The sequence below is a fragment of the Eleginops maclovinus genome, chromosome 18, assembly GCF_036324505.1.
Source record: "Eleginops maclovinus isolate JMC-PN-2008 ecotype Puerto Natales chromosome 18, JC_Emac_rtc_rv5, whole genome shotgun sequence".
Lineage (NCBI taxonomy): Eukaryota > Metazoa > Chordata > Actinopteri > Perciformes > Eleginopidae > Eleginops > Eleginops maclovinus.
Window position 1 is genome coordinate 23,604,379 of NC_086366.1, and position 16,091 is coordinate 23,620,469.

At 40.1% G+C, this 16,091-nt stretch overlaps 2 protein-coding genes across 2 annotated transcripts; one reads left to right on the plus strand and one right to left on the minus strand.

Annotated features, from left to right (window-relative positions):
- The first annotated feature begins 633 nt into the window (after positions 1–633).
- On the plus strand, positions 634–2,571 carry LOC134879900 (tripartite motif-containing protein 16-like). Its single transcript, XM_063906461.1, has one exon. It carries the CDS (start codon positions 686–688, stop codon positions 2,324–2,326), a length of 1,641 nt encoding a protein of 546 aa, XP_063762531.1. The 5' UTR covers positions 634–685; the 3' UTR covers positions 2,327–2,571.
- An 8,120-nt stretch (positions 2,572–10,691) lies between these two features.
- Positions 10,692–14,999, minus strand: LOC134879901 (dehydrogenase/reductase SDR family member 13-like). The gene is made up of 5 exons (XM_063906462.1): positions 14,836–14,999; positions 13,918–14,036; positions 13,415–13,538; positions 12,189–12,515; positions 10,692–11,349 (listed from the first exon to the last, which is right to left on the minus strand). The coding sequence occupies exons 1-5, from the start codon at positions 14,960–14,962 to the stop codon at positions 11,093–11,095; spliced, it is 954 nt and encodes a 317-aa protein (XP_063762532.1). The 5' UTR covers positions 14,963–14,999; the 3' UTR covers positions 10,692–11,092.
- Between the last annotated feature and the right edge of the window lie 1,092 nt (positions 15,000–16,091).

Consider the following 16,091-nt stretch of genomic DNA (forward strand, 5'->3'; position numbering starts at 1 on the left):
GCGAGGGGGGGCGGGTCTCTGGGAATCAGCGCTATGCTTGGCCAGCAAGTGATATATGAAACTCAACGTACTCCAGTGGAAACTTAATCCATTTTGACAGTTTATTTGACAGCTTTTGGTTACTAGTTAGATATAGATTCTTATATAATTCAAAATATAAATCAATTATTAAATACACTTTGACTATAGTTATAGGTTACGATATCAATTATATTATATTAACCCAGTAACTCAATACATATACGATTCTGAAAGGGCCATTATGCAGAAGGAGTACTTTTGGTACTTTAAGTATCTTTTGATACCAATGCATTTGTACTTTTACTGGTAACAGAGTATTTTTGACACCACTGCTCACATGAGTGTAGAGCTGTGTGCTACAAAAGCCTGAATTTCAGAGAAATATTTTACAAATGAAGACTATTTTCAAATGTAGAGCAGAATGTAAGCAAGGCTCCATTTGTAAATGAGGAAACACAGTTTGTGTCAGCGCTGCTCCTCGTCCTGGAATTAGTTTGATAAGCCCTCATTTTGATAAGGATGGGTGTAACCAACATAGAATCGGAGGATGAAACCTCATTTTGATAAGGATGGGTGTAACCAACATGTTATTCAGATCACAGCTCACACTAGTTTCAGCTCTCAGGAAGTGACACTCAGACACTCACTGCCTCTGAGAGGTGAAATGGCGCAGAAAGGAGTTCAGCTGGACCGGGAAACCTTCTCTTGTCCGATCTGTCTGGATCTGCTGAAGGACCCGGTGGCTTTTCCCTGTGGACACACATACTGCATGAAGTGTATTGAAGGCGTCTGGGATGGAGAGGATGAGAAGAAGATCCACACCTGCCCCCGGTGTAGGCAAAGCTTTTCACCAAGGCCTGTCCTGCTGAAAAACACCATGTTAGCAGCTTTAGTGGACGAGCTGAAGAAGACTGGACTCCAAGTTGCTCCTGCTGATCACTGCTATGCTGGAGCTGAAGAAGTGGCCTGTGATGTCTGCACTGGGAGAAAACTGAGAGCTAGTCAGTCCTGTCTTGTGTGTCTGGCCTCTTCCTGTGACAAACACCTCCAGCCTCATTATGAAGTAGCTCCATTAAAAAAACACAGGCTGGTGGAGCCCTCCAAGATGCTCCAGGAGAACATCTGCTCTCGTCACTACAAGGAGATGAAGATGTTTTGCCGTACTGATCAGCAGTGTATCTGTTATCTCTGCTCTGTGGATGAACATAAAGGCCACGACACAGTGTCCGCTGCAGCAGAGAGGACTGAGAGGCAGAGAGATCTGGAGGGGAGGCGACAAAACATCCAGCAGAGGATCCAGGACAGAGAGAAGGAGGTGAAGCTGCTTCAGCCGGAGGTGGAGGCCGTCAACCGCTCTGCTGATAAAGCAGTGGAGGACAGTGAGAAGACGTTTACTGAGTTGATCCGTCTCATGGAGAAAAGAAGCTCTGATGTGAAGCAGCAGGTCAGATCCCAGCAGAAGGGGGAAGTGAGTCGAGTCAAAGAGCTTCAGGAGATCTCTGAACTGAAGAGGAGAGACGCTGAGCTGAAGCTGCTCTCTCACACAGAGGACCACAACCAGTTTCTGCACAACTACCCCTCCCTGTCACCTCTCAGTGAACCTACACACTCATCCAGCACCAACATCGGTCCTCTGCGCTACTTTGAGGTCCTGACGGCAGCCGTGTCAGCACTCAGAGACAAACTAGAGGACGTCCTGAGAGATGAATGGACAGACGTCTCATCAACTGAAGTAGATGTTTTACTGTCACCAGCAGAGCCCACCACCAGAGCTGTGTTTTTAAAATATTCACAGGAAATCACACTGGACCCAAACACAGCACACACACAGCTGTTGTTATCTGAGGGGAGCAGAAAAGCAACAAATATGGGAAAACATCAGTTTTATTCCAGTCATCAAGACAGATTCACTGTATATCCTCAGGTCCTGAGCAGAGAGAGTCTGATGGGACGTTGTTACTGGGAGGTGGAGTGGAGAGGGGGAGTACTTTTTATAGCAGTCGCGTACAAGAATATCAGCGGGTGTGAATGTGGATTTGGAAACAATGACAAATCTTGGGCTTTGTTTTATCAACAATACAGTTATACATTTTGTTACAACAGCATCAACACTCCCGTCTCAGGTCCTCAGTCCTCCAGAGTAGGAGTGTACCTGGATCACAGAGCAGGTATTCTGTCCTTCTACAGCATCTCTGAAACCATGACTCTCCTCCACAGAGTCCAGACCACATTCACTGAGCCGCTACATGCTGGACTTTTGCTTTATAACCCTGGAGACACAGCAGAGTTGTGTCAACTGACATAGCCTAAAGTCCTTTGAGGAACTCTTCTACTTCTTAATGTCACCGTGTGTCCATCAGAGCTGATTGTTCATGTGTTCACTGCGCAGAGATCAGCTGTCAATCAAACATTATGGGTGGTGCTTTATCTTCTAATGAGTTGTTCTGTAAATGTTGGAGGTTCTTTAGGCGGCGCTCCTTCCTGTGTCTGTGTCTGTTACTGCTCAGGATGATTTATGATTGTTAATAAAAGAGCTAAGAGAGGTGAAAATCTCAGTCTTTTGTTGTTTTTTTAAACACAAAATTATCTATAAATTAAAGTTATTTTTCTGAAAAAATATATTTGCACTTTCATATATTTTATTTATTTTTAGGATTAAGAAAAATGAAATAAATAAATTCTGATTTTCTTTTTACAGAATGAAGTGTGAAACCTTGTGTGCATTAAAAGTCAATGTATATGAATACCTAACGTGTAAATGGGCAAACACTCTCTCAGCTGCATGTTTAAATATTACTGCCACCAAAGGCCTTTGTTAGTGAAATAAATGTTGTAATACATCAGAAGTCTTCTGTTGTGTTTCCAACCTTTTGTTTCTAGGATAACCCGGACCCTTTAACCCAGGTTCTACAAGTAGAATGCCTGGCAAGCTCTTAAAGCAGCATCAAAGCAACCCTATGTCTTCATTATAAATGTTTGTCTAATCCATAATGCTGACCTCATTTCGGATGAAACAAGTGAAAGGAGGAACGACTGTGAGCTGTGTAAACAAGCCTACCTCACAAAGAGAGCCAGATTCCTGCGCCACACTTGCAGGAAAATAGCAAACACATACGAAAGGACGCTTTTTCATGCAGGCTATTGTATATACAGTGTGGTGTTAATTGCACAGATAGCTGACTTCGATCTGTGACTGCCAGCTTGGGATGTTTGGCTATTCTCAGCCGCCACAATCAGTGTCTAATCGATAGTGGTGCTCGTGTGGAATTTCCCAATCAATTTTCAATGAAAGGCAGAGAAAACCAGTAGCCTTGAGTCATTGTTGAAGTCAGCAAAACATCCACAAAGCTAGAAACTTTACACAAGTTCATATATAGTGGTTTATAAGTGGCTATGTCTCTTAGTCACTAACACTCAGATGTAGACATCCAAACCACATGCTTTCACTTAAAGCTTAAGAGGATAAAAATGCTCTTCCCATTCTTTCATCTTAAAGGAAGATCCACACAAGAGGAGAGGTGATTTGGATTAGATTTCAAAGCGACATTTTAATTCTTCCAAGGCTTTGAATCTATTTTATTTTTAAACATTTCATTTCCAATATAGGAGGAAAAAAATGTAGCTTTAAAAGATGTTAAGATACAAACTGATGGATGTAGGGCATAGTTGTTTTTCGATAAAGCTGCGTTCATACAATCTTTTAGTTCTAACAATAGAAAATAACTATGCGCAAGGTGTGTGTTGTAGTGAATAACACACAGAGAATAAATACTTGCTGTTAGCTTGCTGTCGGCTTGCTGTTAGCTTGCTGTAGGTAGCTAGTTAGCGAGAGCCGATTGATTGTTTTTTGGAACCAAATAATTAAAGATGTTTAAATACCATATACATTTAACAGTGGTTTCTTTACTACACTTTTATAGTGATATTTTACTAACTTTTATTTGTATATTGCTGCTTTCACCGGTGCAATCACAACTTCTTAACTGCTGATTGTGTAAAAAGGCAACTGCTTAGTCATAACAAATGTATAAGAACAAATCAAATAAAAATGGAAATATCTTGTTAACACAATTTTTCAGTGCCTTCATGCATAAGTGTATATGGCATACCTACCAACACACTAACTGAGAAATTACAGAACCCAGTCAGTTTTTCTGGGGGGGAAACATGGGATTCAACAAGCCCCCCTTCCTGCCTCACATGCATTCTCATCAGAATATAATGAGTATCTCCCCACGGCTTGAGAACTACCTTGCAAATGTAGTCACCACACTAAAGAGTCCTTGGGAAATAAAGCTATTGTGAGTGGATGTGTATATCAATGTAATACATTTTTCGTGAAGGTAATTGGCAATTTATTACCACAGCAACCACCAAAACAGTATAATTTCTGTATAATTAATAGTTTGTTGCTGTTTTATTGCCTCTGCTCAGCGAGCAGCATTTTCTCGTTAGATTATTGCAAATTGCGAAAAGCATGAGAGTGTGCTCATTTACCTAAGTGCTATGACTGAATGTATGTTTAAGAGGCTTTTAAAAGGTTTGCTTTCTCTTCATGTCGGTTTCATGTTGCTTCCAGACTCAGTGGGTTACGGCAGGATAATTAAAACACCTACAAGACAAATGAAGAGCATTACCATGATTTAAACTTCTATTAACACCTGCACACTGAGCCTGATCGTTGCGGTGATTTATCACAACATATGAAATTGTTCTTTTTTCACAGGAGGAACTTGTCATTTCAATTAGTGCAAGTGAGCATGTACTAAATGTGTCAGTGTTTGTATATGAGCCAACGTACAATATCTTTGCAGGTTCTAAATGAAACAATAAGTAATAATGCACCAGTGATGGATTTACCCGAAGCCACAATAATATAAAGTTCTTCAAACCTATATCTGAACGTCTTAAGCTATAGCAACACTTAAAACCTGCAATGTGAAGGATGAGAGGAACAGAAAGATGGGTAACAGTTTACAATACACTACGGTACACAGCTTTTGATATGTTACTAGGGAGTGTCCATCCGCAAAGCCAGGGGCTGTGTGTATAGGCAGTGTGGACGGTGACACATAGTGTCATTGTTACAGGAAGTGGTTCCTCCGCACATCAGTGGAGCTAATCTTGGAATCAGCCGCACAAAAACCCTGAAATGGTCATCACACATCTCCATCTTGGTGGGAAAAAAGCTCAAAGATGGCTGTATTTTTTTAGCGAAACGCAGAAATTCAAAATTCCCCTTCCAAGTTCTTGTTAACTCTAACAGCGAAGCAATAAAAAGCGTCCTGACTGGAACCATTAAAAAGTGCAATGGGATGCGCATGGCCCAGAACAAGATGGCTCTAGTAGGGGATTCAAACCAGAACTCAGAACATCAGTCCATCTACAAAGCATTAGATTTCAGTGAGGTGCTTCCAGTATGAAGTGAGTTGCTGCACCAAGGTAAGGTCTTAAGTTATACAACATAGCTCTTGTTTTAGGCAATCCCTCACCTATCCTCTCCTGTAAGCTTTGCTAATGATCATGGATTCAAGCGGCTAAAATGAGTTCCCTTTAGTTTGGCTTAGCTGTTCCTTTGCAATAAAATGAGTCAGATTATTTGATCCCAGTCTCTGATGAGGATGTCTATCGTAGGCTTCCTTTCTGGGCATTTTTATATTGGAGGAGACCAATGAATCCAACCCATAGGGAGAACATATCCCATCTGGGAAGGCCTCAGGATCTTGCAGGAATGGCTAGAGAACATCGGAGAAGAACATCCAATTGCTCAACAAATTCTCTTGCACTGAATCAGTTCATGATATTATGCAATATTAACATACAAATTGTGAGTTTTGTGTTTAGAGACAAGGCCAAAATTGAAATCCTATCAACAGTATTTCGGACCTGGTTATTCTCTGGGCACCTTTTAAACAACCCTCTGGAAACTGGTGGATGACATCACAGAGAAGAATAGTCAAGGGAGACACCGGACTCATTGGAAAGGTGGACTTGGAATTGTGAAAAATGAATTGTTGTAAAAGCCACATAATGCTATGAATTTAAAAATAATAAGTTTATGATGTGCCTTCATTAAAGGATCAGTCTGATATATCTGTATAGGTTGTTATATGGCATCATCATAACTTACCATTTTTCGAAACCTTGGGACCAAAGAAACAGAGATTACCAGTAGGGATCAGTTTAGTCATATTCAACGTTGACAGCCTGAGCTGCAAATGGGTGTGTAGTGAAATGAAGAGCAAGGTGTGTACTGTGACTTAAGCAGTCGTACACGCCACAGCATATCGGTAAACACCGTTAATCACAGGTTAGCAGATGAGAATGTTAATTGCAGCGAAGGAAGTAACAAGACCCAGAGGATGCTTCCATTTATCGACACCCCCACTGTTACTGATAAGGGCCAGACGGGCGGTGTGTGTGTGTGTGTGTGTGTGTGTGTGTGTGTGTGTGTGTGTGTGTGTGTGTGTGTGTGTGTGTGTGTGTGTGTGTGTGTGCGTGCGTGCGTGCGTGTGTGTGTGTGTGGTGAGTGTGTGAGAGAGAGAGTGTTCACACTGAAAAGTGAGGAGTGTCTAGAGGAAAGAGGTGACGAGGGGGATATAATGTTTAACACTGTGCTTTGCTTTTGCTTTTTATGTCTCACATCCATTATTCTTCACTCTGGACAAGACACACACACCAACACACTCACACAACCTATCAGCAGTTAGCCAAACTAGCCAAACTATGATTTAAAAAAACAACTGATGATTTTGTACTTGGACTGACAGTACCTTCTGACTGGCACTGACTTTGACTAATACTAATACTAGTACTGGCGGACACTGACTACTTACTAACACAAACAGCTAACTGACAGTCGCCTAGCAATGTGCTGTAAGTTCAAATAATTACAACGTTCACCTTGTTTAACCATATCAGATGACACCTATATAAAGCGGCGCAAGCTAGCAGGGGCAGAATCACAGAAACAAAACAAAAAAAAGCTGTTTTCATCACAAGGCCCTGCGCCAAACCTCGCTGTTAGCAAAGAGCAGATCACATATCATGTGAATGCAGCTTTACGAGTACTTTGTTTCTGTACGTGAGAAGAGAAAAACAATCAACTAAAGTCAAGAAAGCACAGATGAGATGTTGGGTAAATGAAATGAAAAAAGATGAACACTTGGGTATTTCTACAAAAGATGTCCGTCTGGGACTGAAGCTGTAAAAATGGTGGTTTATTTTAATGTGTGAATCATGATAACAGGCTTGTATAACTACTACAGTTCTACGTTTTTCCATTTTGCAAGAGGAACACAGACTGCTTCGCTGTAGGCTTTGAGGTATGTTCAAGTGTGACTCTTTGGCCACGACGCAGGCATCATGAAGCGACACAACTGTGTGCTCCATTGCAATGTATAAGCAGGATATAACCTCTTAAAGGGTCCAAAATCAGAAAATTAATGGACAATTTGGCATCACCCTTACATAATTTAACTATCAAAGGATTTAAGAGCAACCATTTTATTTAGTGGGATTTTAAGCATCTGTTTAAATAAAAATGTTCCCCACTTTCACCGGCAGCAAACAGGTCAAAAATGCTCAATGTGTTATAAACCGTGAGAGAGTTTTGCTTTCACTCAGATGTGTTGGTATTGTCCCCAAACAAACAACCTGCACAGGGCTTCAACAGCATCTAAATCAATCAGCATGGCTCTATGCATCCGATAGCTGCCTAATTGATGCACTAATCCAGTCACTAAGTACTGCAGCGCTGTGGAGTCTGCCCAAAGCAAACACCACACAGAAGTCATCAATGAGCTGATCTCAAACAGAGAGCGGAGCAGGACTGACAGAACATCTATGAACTATAGATCAGCAAGAGAAGTGCACACACCTTTTGGCCTGGAGCAACACAGCAGTCTTCTGTGATGAGCCTGCAGGAGAGGTGGCCGCAACACGGTTTCTTTTCTAATATCTAACCTTTGACTGCGAAGCAAACCTTTTGTCTCAAACAGCACTGAGGTCTGTGAACTTTTTTAGTAACTTTAGTTCAGTTTACAGATTGAGGTCACATGGTGTGGTGGATTCCAGTCTTCAACACAAGCTTGCAAGATTATTTTAGGTTTGTTCTACAACACAAAATGAATCAGTAAATACCTCAATCTTTATGTCCAATGCTTCTACGCTTCCATTAAAAGACTACTAAACATCCAAACATTAGCCGCTTTTAGCTCGGCAGCCATGATTTAGTTTGTTTGCAGCGTTACATTAGCGCTTTACTTCTGGCGATTGCATTTGCCCCTCGATAATCAAAAAGTGGTGTTAATATGTGGAGACCATCCGGCTGAACAAAACGTGTAAGTATCATAAACATGTGTTTCCGAAATACAGTATATTATGTTCCGTAGTATTTCCCAATCTAACGGGAAAAAAACATTGCTTTTTGTCGAGGGTGCCATCACTGCACCACTGTGTCATCTGCTTTGATAGACCACAGGAGATGGACCCAGAGGCCTCCAGTGGAGTTCCAACCTGAAGCTATCCTCAAAGACCTGAAGTCTGCTAAAAAAGGAGCAATTCAGGAATATTAGTATATTTGTCTTGGTTCTAGTCAGAATATTTCTTTACACTTAGACATAATAACTAAAGACGTAACAATGCAGTGAGATATAGGGTCTTGTTTGAGACAATGTAAGTCTCAGAGTAATCAAGATTTTTGTTGACATGTCACAAGATGTTTAAGCTGCTACGTTATAAGTAAAAGATGGATCCTCTTGTTTCAAGAAATAAATCGTACTTGATTTAAGAAAACACATTTTATTGGAAAATAACAAACTATTATCAGAAAACACATATCCTGATCCTAGTAAGTTTTCCAAGCTAATTACAAGATGTAATTTGCCTAAATATCCCATCTTATGTCACGAAATCTTACCAAGCTTGTTCTATTGGCAGATGTTTTAACTTATTAAAAGCGAAAACACCTTTTTTAAATGATTTTACTTTGATTTTGAAGCAGCCTTTTTTCCAGTGCATACCTCCATCCCTACGCCTTAGGGACACGTTGCTATACCTGCTGCACCGCCATGCAAAGCTACAATTTTGTTTCATCATCTCTTAGAGAATTTGGCTTGGATCCCAGTGCAGTAGAGGTGAATGAAATCCAGTTTGCGGTACGATCAGTATTGAAAAGTTGTATTTTCAATTTCAAATTGTAAGGAAATGCGTGATTTTAGAACCAATGTCTTTTGTCTGTGTTCATCTGTTCACTTATTTTAACCCTTTGTGTGGTATTCTTGTTGGGTTGATGTTGAGGACCTCCACTCTGTGACAGGTGTGAGGAACTGTTACTGGACAAAGAAGAAAAAGGTGTCATCTAAGCTGTTTCTCAATGATAATTCAAGTTTCAGCATACAGCAACGACAGACGGGTGAAGAAGGAAGGGGACAGAGGGATAGTTGAAGGCGGGAGGAGATAGGAATCGATCCTGGAAGTGTGTTCCTCCCCACCAACACTGAGGTTAAAGGAGAAAGCTGCGCAGAACAATGTCCTACTGAGTAATTACAAGAGCACCTCTCTTAACACACACAACTGACCCCGCTCCATGCCTACCCGTGTTAATAATCAGTGCTCATAATGAACACAATCCATAGGTCTGCTGGGTTAAGGTCCTCAACAACCTTGCTCCAAGCAACAACGGCCAAGCTCAGCACAAAGAGACGCTTTCTTTTGCTGGAGCTGTGTGACGCTACTGCCCCCCTGTGGACACAAGGGACACTGACGGCATCCAGGTTTTAGAAGATTTGTAGCAGCTTCATTTATTCTATGAGGTAATATTACTGTATACCAGGGGTGTCCAAACTACAGCACGGGGGCCAAATGCGGCCCTCATCAAATTCAAAAAGTATAATGGGATATGGCCCACAAATGAAACTTGTGCTTGTCTTATGTTCTACTTCTTAAATATATATCTAAACATATTTTACACAGTGTTCATGTGTGAATAAGCCCACTTTTTAAATAAATTCAGTCAATTAAAGTTGAGAACATTTTCAAACAAATCTTAGTTAATAAGAAAAAGCCCAATAACTAATTTGCATAACAAGCCTGAAATATATCCTTCATATTTCCTCTTATTATAAGCAATCTGAGGCTTCTATTTTAAGGAATGGGCTGCCAACAACGTAAATATGGAGAGCTTCTTAAAGCATTTTCAAGTATCAAGCATAATTTATCTACATTTGATTGATTTTTTTGCTAACTTATAACTTAACTTATGAGGGAATATACCTCACCTCTAGTGAGTCACCCAGCCCTTCATATATTTTTCTGTATGTGGCCCTCTGTGAAAAAGGTTTGGACACCCCTGCTGTATAGTCTGTGGGTCAGTAACATAACCCTAACACTAACCATAATCCTGATTTATGGGCCTTTAAATAATAACTCATGTGTTGCAAGTATTTATTAAGTAATTTATTATTTGTATCTTGTAATACTCTTAACATTTTTGTTGTGCTGTTCCTGTTCATATTAAATGTACCATTAATTATTGCAATTATTTAGTTAGATTGAAGTTATGGTAAAACCTTTTATTTTGAAGGCAGTTTTGGGCACTGGGTGATTTGGGCACCTGGTAAATATGGAAACATGGAAATAAATGTACGAAACAACGTTCTTGCCTAGACTTGGATCATTTCCCTGGCGTGGTGCCAGTGGGCAATTTATTTTTGAGTTAAAGCTTTTGTTATTTGTCTTTGATTTCCACTTCTACACCATGTGTGGACTGGTTTACATTGGTACAGAAGAGAAAAAGCGGAACATTTGGAAGGCAGGAAATTAAAAAATATCAAACCATGAGTTGTACGTTTTTTGAAGGTGGAATATATTTTGAATTTGAATAGAACAAAGCAATTAAGATCATTATTCACAGTGATAGAAGAAGTAATAGTTTCTATACTTGGTTAAAAGTAGTAATACTTATTTTTTAATGTATTTTTATGTAAAAAGACCAGACAGTAATAAAGCAGCCCTTAGAGTGGCTGATAAGGCACCGAGCAAACACGCTGGCTCAGGATTTGGTCCGTCGTTATAAACTGGTTAACCTCTCACTCACTTCCCACAGCTTCTTGGCCAGGGCATCATCCCGCCCCTTGGCTCCCACTTGTTGCAGTGCACAGTTAGAGAAGTAGCGTCCGCTAAAAGGCTCAATGCCCTCTTGAAGGGCACAGTGCAGGGTGGTCTGGGACCCCCCTTCAGGATCCTGGAGGAAGAGCTTGGCAAAGGGCACTAGGAGGAGCTGCTGCCACAGGCTAAAGCTTCGAGACAGCTCTGTGTTGATATATCCTAGAAGAAGAAAATGATGATGAACGCATGAGCTTCGCAGGATGTGCTGAATGATTACCAGCACTAGGATAGTGTTGTTATATAATGCAAAGCCACCATAGAGCAGGTCATAAATACAACTGCTATAGTCTCAAGACAGCCACAGATTTTTTGTTAAAGCCCTCTGCCTATATACTTAGTATTCTGTCCAATCATTTCACAGATATAAATGTGATTTCCTTACTGAGTATCCTACAGCATCATGTCAGAGTGGATGTCAGCCAGCTGAAGCTCAGCAGTAGTTTAGTGATGCAGAAGGTACCTTTACATCAAACTAAATGTAATACAGAATGACGTACTACAAATAATATCTGCCTTTTAGAGTGGTTCAGTCCCAGCCCAGACCTTATCCCCATTGAGAAGCTGTGGAAAAACCTTAAGACAGCCGTTCGCACCAGAAATCCTGAGGATTTTGCTGAGCTGAAGCAGTTCTGTGAGGAAGAATGGTCCAAAATTCTTCCTAAACATTGTGCAGGTATGATCCTAGCTATTGAAAGTGTTTGTTTGAGGTTATTACTGCAGAAGGCGGTTTGACCAGTTAGTAAATCCAAGGGTTCACTTTCCACAAGCGCTGCTAATATTATTGGGTTCAATAAAGACATAAAAGACTATAAATGTGTGTGTGTTATTACTTTCAGCTCATTGTGTTTGTCTATAATTGTGACGTTAAACCTTATGGTTTTAGGCCAGGGACTGAAAAATACAAGTGAAAATTATGATGCTTTCCTAATGAAAGTGTCTACCAGAGGATGTGTTAGCCAGCCCGACATTCCTAAAGGAAATGTACAGAAGGCACTGACCTGGGTGGAGGCAGAAGCAGGTGACGCTGGTGCCGTCCAGCCTGTTGGCCAGCTCCCTGGTGAAGAGCACGTTACAAAGCTTGCTGTCGCAGTAGGCTTGAAGGTTGCGCCAGATAGACTGACCAGACACCAAATCCTTCTTAGAAGTCATCAGGGGGAAGTCAGCTTTGCCTAAATAGTGCAAAATTGATGAAACGGTGACCACACGACTGGGACCGCACTTCTGGAGGCGCTCCAGGAGAAGGTCGGTGAGCAGGAAGTGACCCAGGTGGTTTACCCCAAACCCCAAGTCGAAACCATCCTCCGTACGTCCGTGGCCCACCACACCTGAAACAGAGTGCTACTTTTACTTATATCCCTTTTTCAACAAGGTGGTTCCAAGGAACGCTGGAAGCCGGTGCACAATTGCAAACCAGTTTTTTCTGTTTTCGCGCAACATGAACCAGGGTGTGACATCATATATCTATTTGACAATATTTTGAGTTACAACCCATTGGCTCTCATCGTGTTAGCAACACGTACCTACTCATTCAAAGCATTTATGGTAAATAATCAATATGCTATACGTGTGTCCAGTTAATTATACGTATTGTGAAGTTATATAAAACATAATACGCAAAAATACGCATTCTTCCATTACACACGCTAAAAATATGGAACCAGTCCGTTTGTTGTCTTTTAATGTTGTTGTTATTAATTCGTCAGAAAAAAAAAATTGGGGAAATATGCATCAGGGGACATAACTGTGATAGTCAGACAGTGAATTACTGTTTTCAATACCATCAGCCATCAGAGATCCTTTTAACACACATTTTTGGGGGATTTGAGTACATTTCTGCAGTTTTTTCTTTAATGTACTTGTCATTATTCAACATCTTTCATGTCATGTGATCTAGTGAGTCCAAACCAATGAAGTATTTTATTACAACACTGGTGGGGAAGAAAACACCTTGTTTAACTGGATTTTTGTTTTGTTTTGTTTTTTTCATTTTATATGAATATTTGGGGAAATGTTACTGTTCTTTACTAAATAACCTAGTTGGCGCTAGAAAATGGTACGCTAATTCTGAATCATAGTGACATATGATCAGCCAGAGGATCATGCTTGCAATTCTGTAAGTTTAAAAGAAAGATTAGCACAGCTCCAACATCGTCCGCCATTGTTGTTATTGTAAGAGAATCGACATTTCTACACTTTAGTAGGGAATTCCAATTTTAACCCTCACCTGCGTTGTTGATAAGGAGGTCCAGTCGGGGCTCCGTCTCCAGGAAGGTTTTAACAAAGCTGCGAACAGACTCAAGACTCCCCAGATCCAACTGCATGAACACCACCTGGTTGTTCCCACTCTCCTGAAGACATTATTACACATATCCATCTGAATTGCTGAAAAAGACTGTTTCCTGCAGTCTGGACTTTCTGAATGCTTTGTCATTTTACAGTGATTGTGGTCAGAGTTTATCTTACTTCCACATTATGACAAATGTGCAAGGGCTATGAGTAAGTCTAACTGTGAGTTTACAAAGGTCTGGTGATTATTTTTCTACAAAAACTATGAAACACTTAGCAGCCAGTGTATTACCTAGTGTATTACCTTCCTACCTACATCTTATCCAGTCTTAAAGAAGACACAAGAGTTGATATGACAACAGCTGGAATGATCAGTGCTTTGTACAGATTTGGGTGCAGCGTCCTGTGTCTGCTTTAGCCTATAGCTGCAGAAGGACTTACTGTACGGATGTCGAAAGCCGCAGCCTCAGCTTTGTCCTTGTTGCGGCAGGCGAGTATCACCCTGGCTCCTCTCTTTGCCAGGTCCAGAGCCGTGGACTTCCCGATGCCAGTGTTGCTTCCTGTGCAGGAAGACCACAAGAAAGAAAACACTGACAACAAGGAGCTGAACTCAATGACACCTAACTGCGTTTAATGCTACCCACAAGTACAGTTTTTAGAACAAGATCAGACCCATAATATTTATATATTTGGTATTGATATTTAATATTTTTTTAAACAAAGTCAGTTATTTAAGCTTAATTAAGAGTTAACAATTGAATGTTCTTATCGAGAACATGCCAGGCGTATTAATGCTGTACTCAACTAAAATTACAATACATGTGTTTATTATATCTATTTTTATTTATTTTTTATCCAATGTTTAGACTGATTAAATTGATGTTTTGGGATCATTTAATGGATAAGGTTAGATTAGTTACATTTTAAGGGTGTTTGGTCAGTGTGAGGTTTTTGTTAGCTTTAGTTGTTTCTCTATAAAACATTAACTCTCTCCAGTTATAGAAGTGTTAGTTTCTGTATAGCGTTTGGAACCCTATTCTTAAGCCTCAGATAGCCTAAGGGGTGTTCCATTACGAATATCTCCTCAATTTCTCATAAATGTTCTCTTATTTTTAAACGTGAAATGGCTGAAACGAATTATGTGAAGACTGTTTATATGCTTGGGTCGAAAGATGTTATTGGAAACTAGGAAAATAGTGATTGAAAAGTTGGTTTATATGTATTTGTAGCCACAATGTTCACCTATACCCTCAGTGGCTGTTTCAGTACAGTTAAGTGTTGCAGACACTCCTACTGTTTACATAAACTGAGAGTAACAGAACTACATGTTAGCGGTAGCTGAAGGGTGAGGCTCTTTACCTGTAACAATGGCCGTCTTCCCCCTCAACTTCACTGAGCTGCAGTACCTCGCTCCTTTGAACACACTGTAATACACTATAAGGTAAATGCAGATTGCTCCTACTGTGAGACAGAGCAGCACCGACATCACTGCACCGCAGGAGGGTCTGCTAGCAAAAACACGGTCTATGGCAACAACGCTCTGTGCTGGACTTTCAAAATAAAGTTCATATGGCCAAACAAAACAACATTCATTCGCTAAGCGCAAGATGCCGCTTCATTTTAAAAATAGTAATGAAGATAGCCAGCACTTTTGACAAAAATAATAATAAATTAACTTTATTTATGATTTAAAGTTTGATTTTAGTTTCACAAATAACAAAAACATTTTACCTTGAAGGACAACCCAGTTCTACTACAACAGTATCCGGTTTGTTTTCTTGATTTAGCGTTTTCTGAACCAGCAGATGTCGCCATGTGCATTCAAAGTAACATTTACATTCTTAAACTCAGGTTGATTATAAACCTTTTACAATACCTACTAAACTTGACATTCTCCTCCAAATAGTGTCTAATATCAGTTTTCCTACAATCTAAGGAACTTTAAATGTAAAACACTTTCTGTATTGTGTGTGTCTTTTAAAATGTTACATACTTACAATTCAATATGTTCTTCTCCTTGCTCTACTAGCTTTTAACCTACTTTTTGTTATGGAACACAAAGCTTAGCCGCTAGTTCTTCACCTTGACCATATCATATCCTATGTTCGAAGTTTAAACTTTTCTTAGTTTACACCTGATTTTTATGTTTCAAACTTTAAATAACATTTTAATCCAATTGTATTCACAGAAATGAACAAAAGTCCAATTAAAACAGGATACTGTACTGCTTTTTTTCGGCCTACTTGGACAATTATTGCCCTAACTGTGACGCTACTGCATTGAAGTGGTGTGCCATTGTAACGGGTTGGAATCAGCCTGACATAGTCTACAATAGCCTACACACCTAAAAGTTGTTCATACATTCCATGGCACATATTCAAACTCATTATAGGGTCAGGATTGAACTGACAAAAATGTGATAAAGAGCGGTACATATACATGTTACCACTTTGCTGACTATGGGTTGTCATTCTGCTTTTTCGAGTAACCAATCAGTATGTAGTTGATGTTATTCTTTTTATTAAAGTTTTCCACTGCACAAGCACATTCGATTAGATGTGGTGAAGCATAATTCATCATGTACAGCAGGGCCAAGTTATTAAGAGGACAAAACA

What these genes read in the sequence shown, in the direction of transcription:
- LOC134879900 (XM_063906461.1), top strand. Translation starts at nt 686, where the DNA reads ATGGCGCAGAAAGGAGTTCAGCTGGACCGGGAAACCTTCTCTTGTCCG.
- LOC134879901 (XM_063906462.1), bottom strand. Translation starts at nt 14,962, where the DNA reads ATGTCGGTGCTGCTCTGTCTCACAGTAGGAGCAATCTGCATTTACCTT. An exon ending in CGGCTTTCGACATCCGTACA is followed by an intron (nt 13,539 to 13,917) that starts GTAAGTCCTTCT and finishes TAATGTCTTCAG; the next exon opens with GAGAGTGGGAACAACCAGGT. An exon ending in CTGCTTCTGCCTCCACCCAG is followed by an intron (nt 11,350 to 12,188) that starts GTCAGTGCCTTC and finishes TTCTTCTTCTAG; the next exon opens with GATATATCAACACAGAGCTG.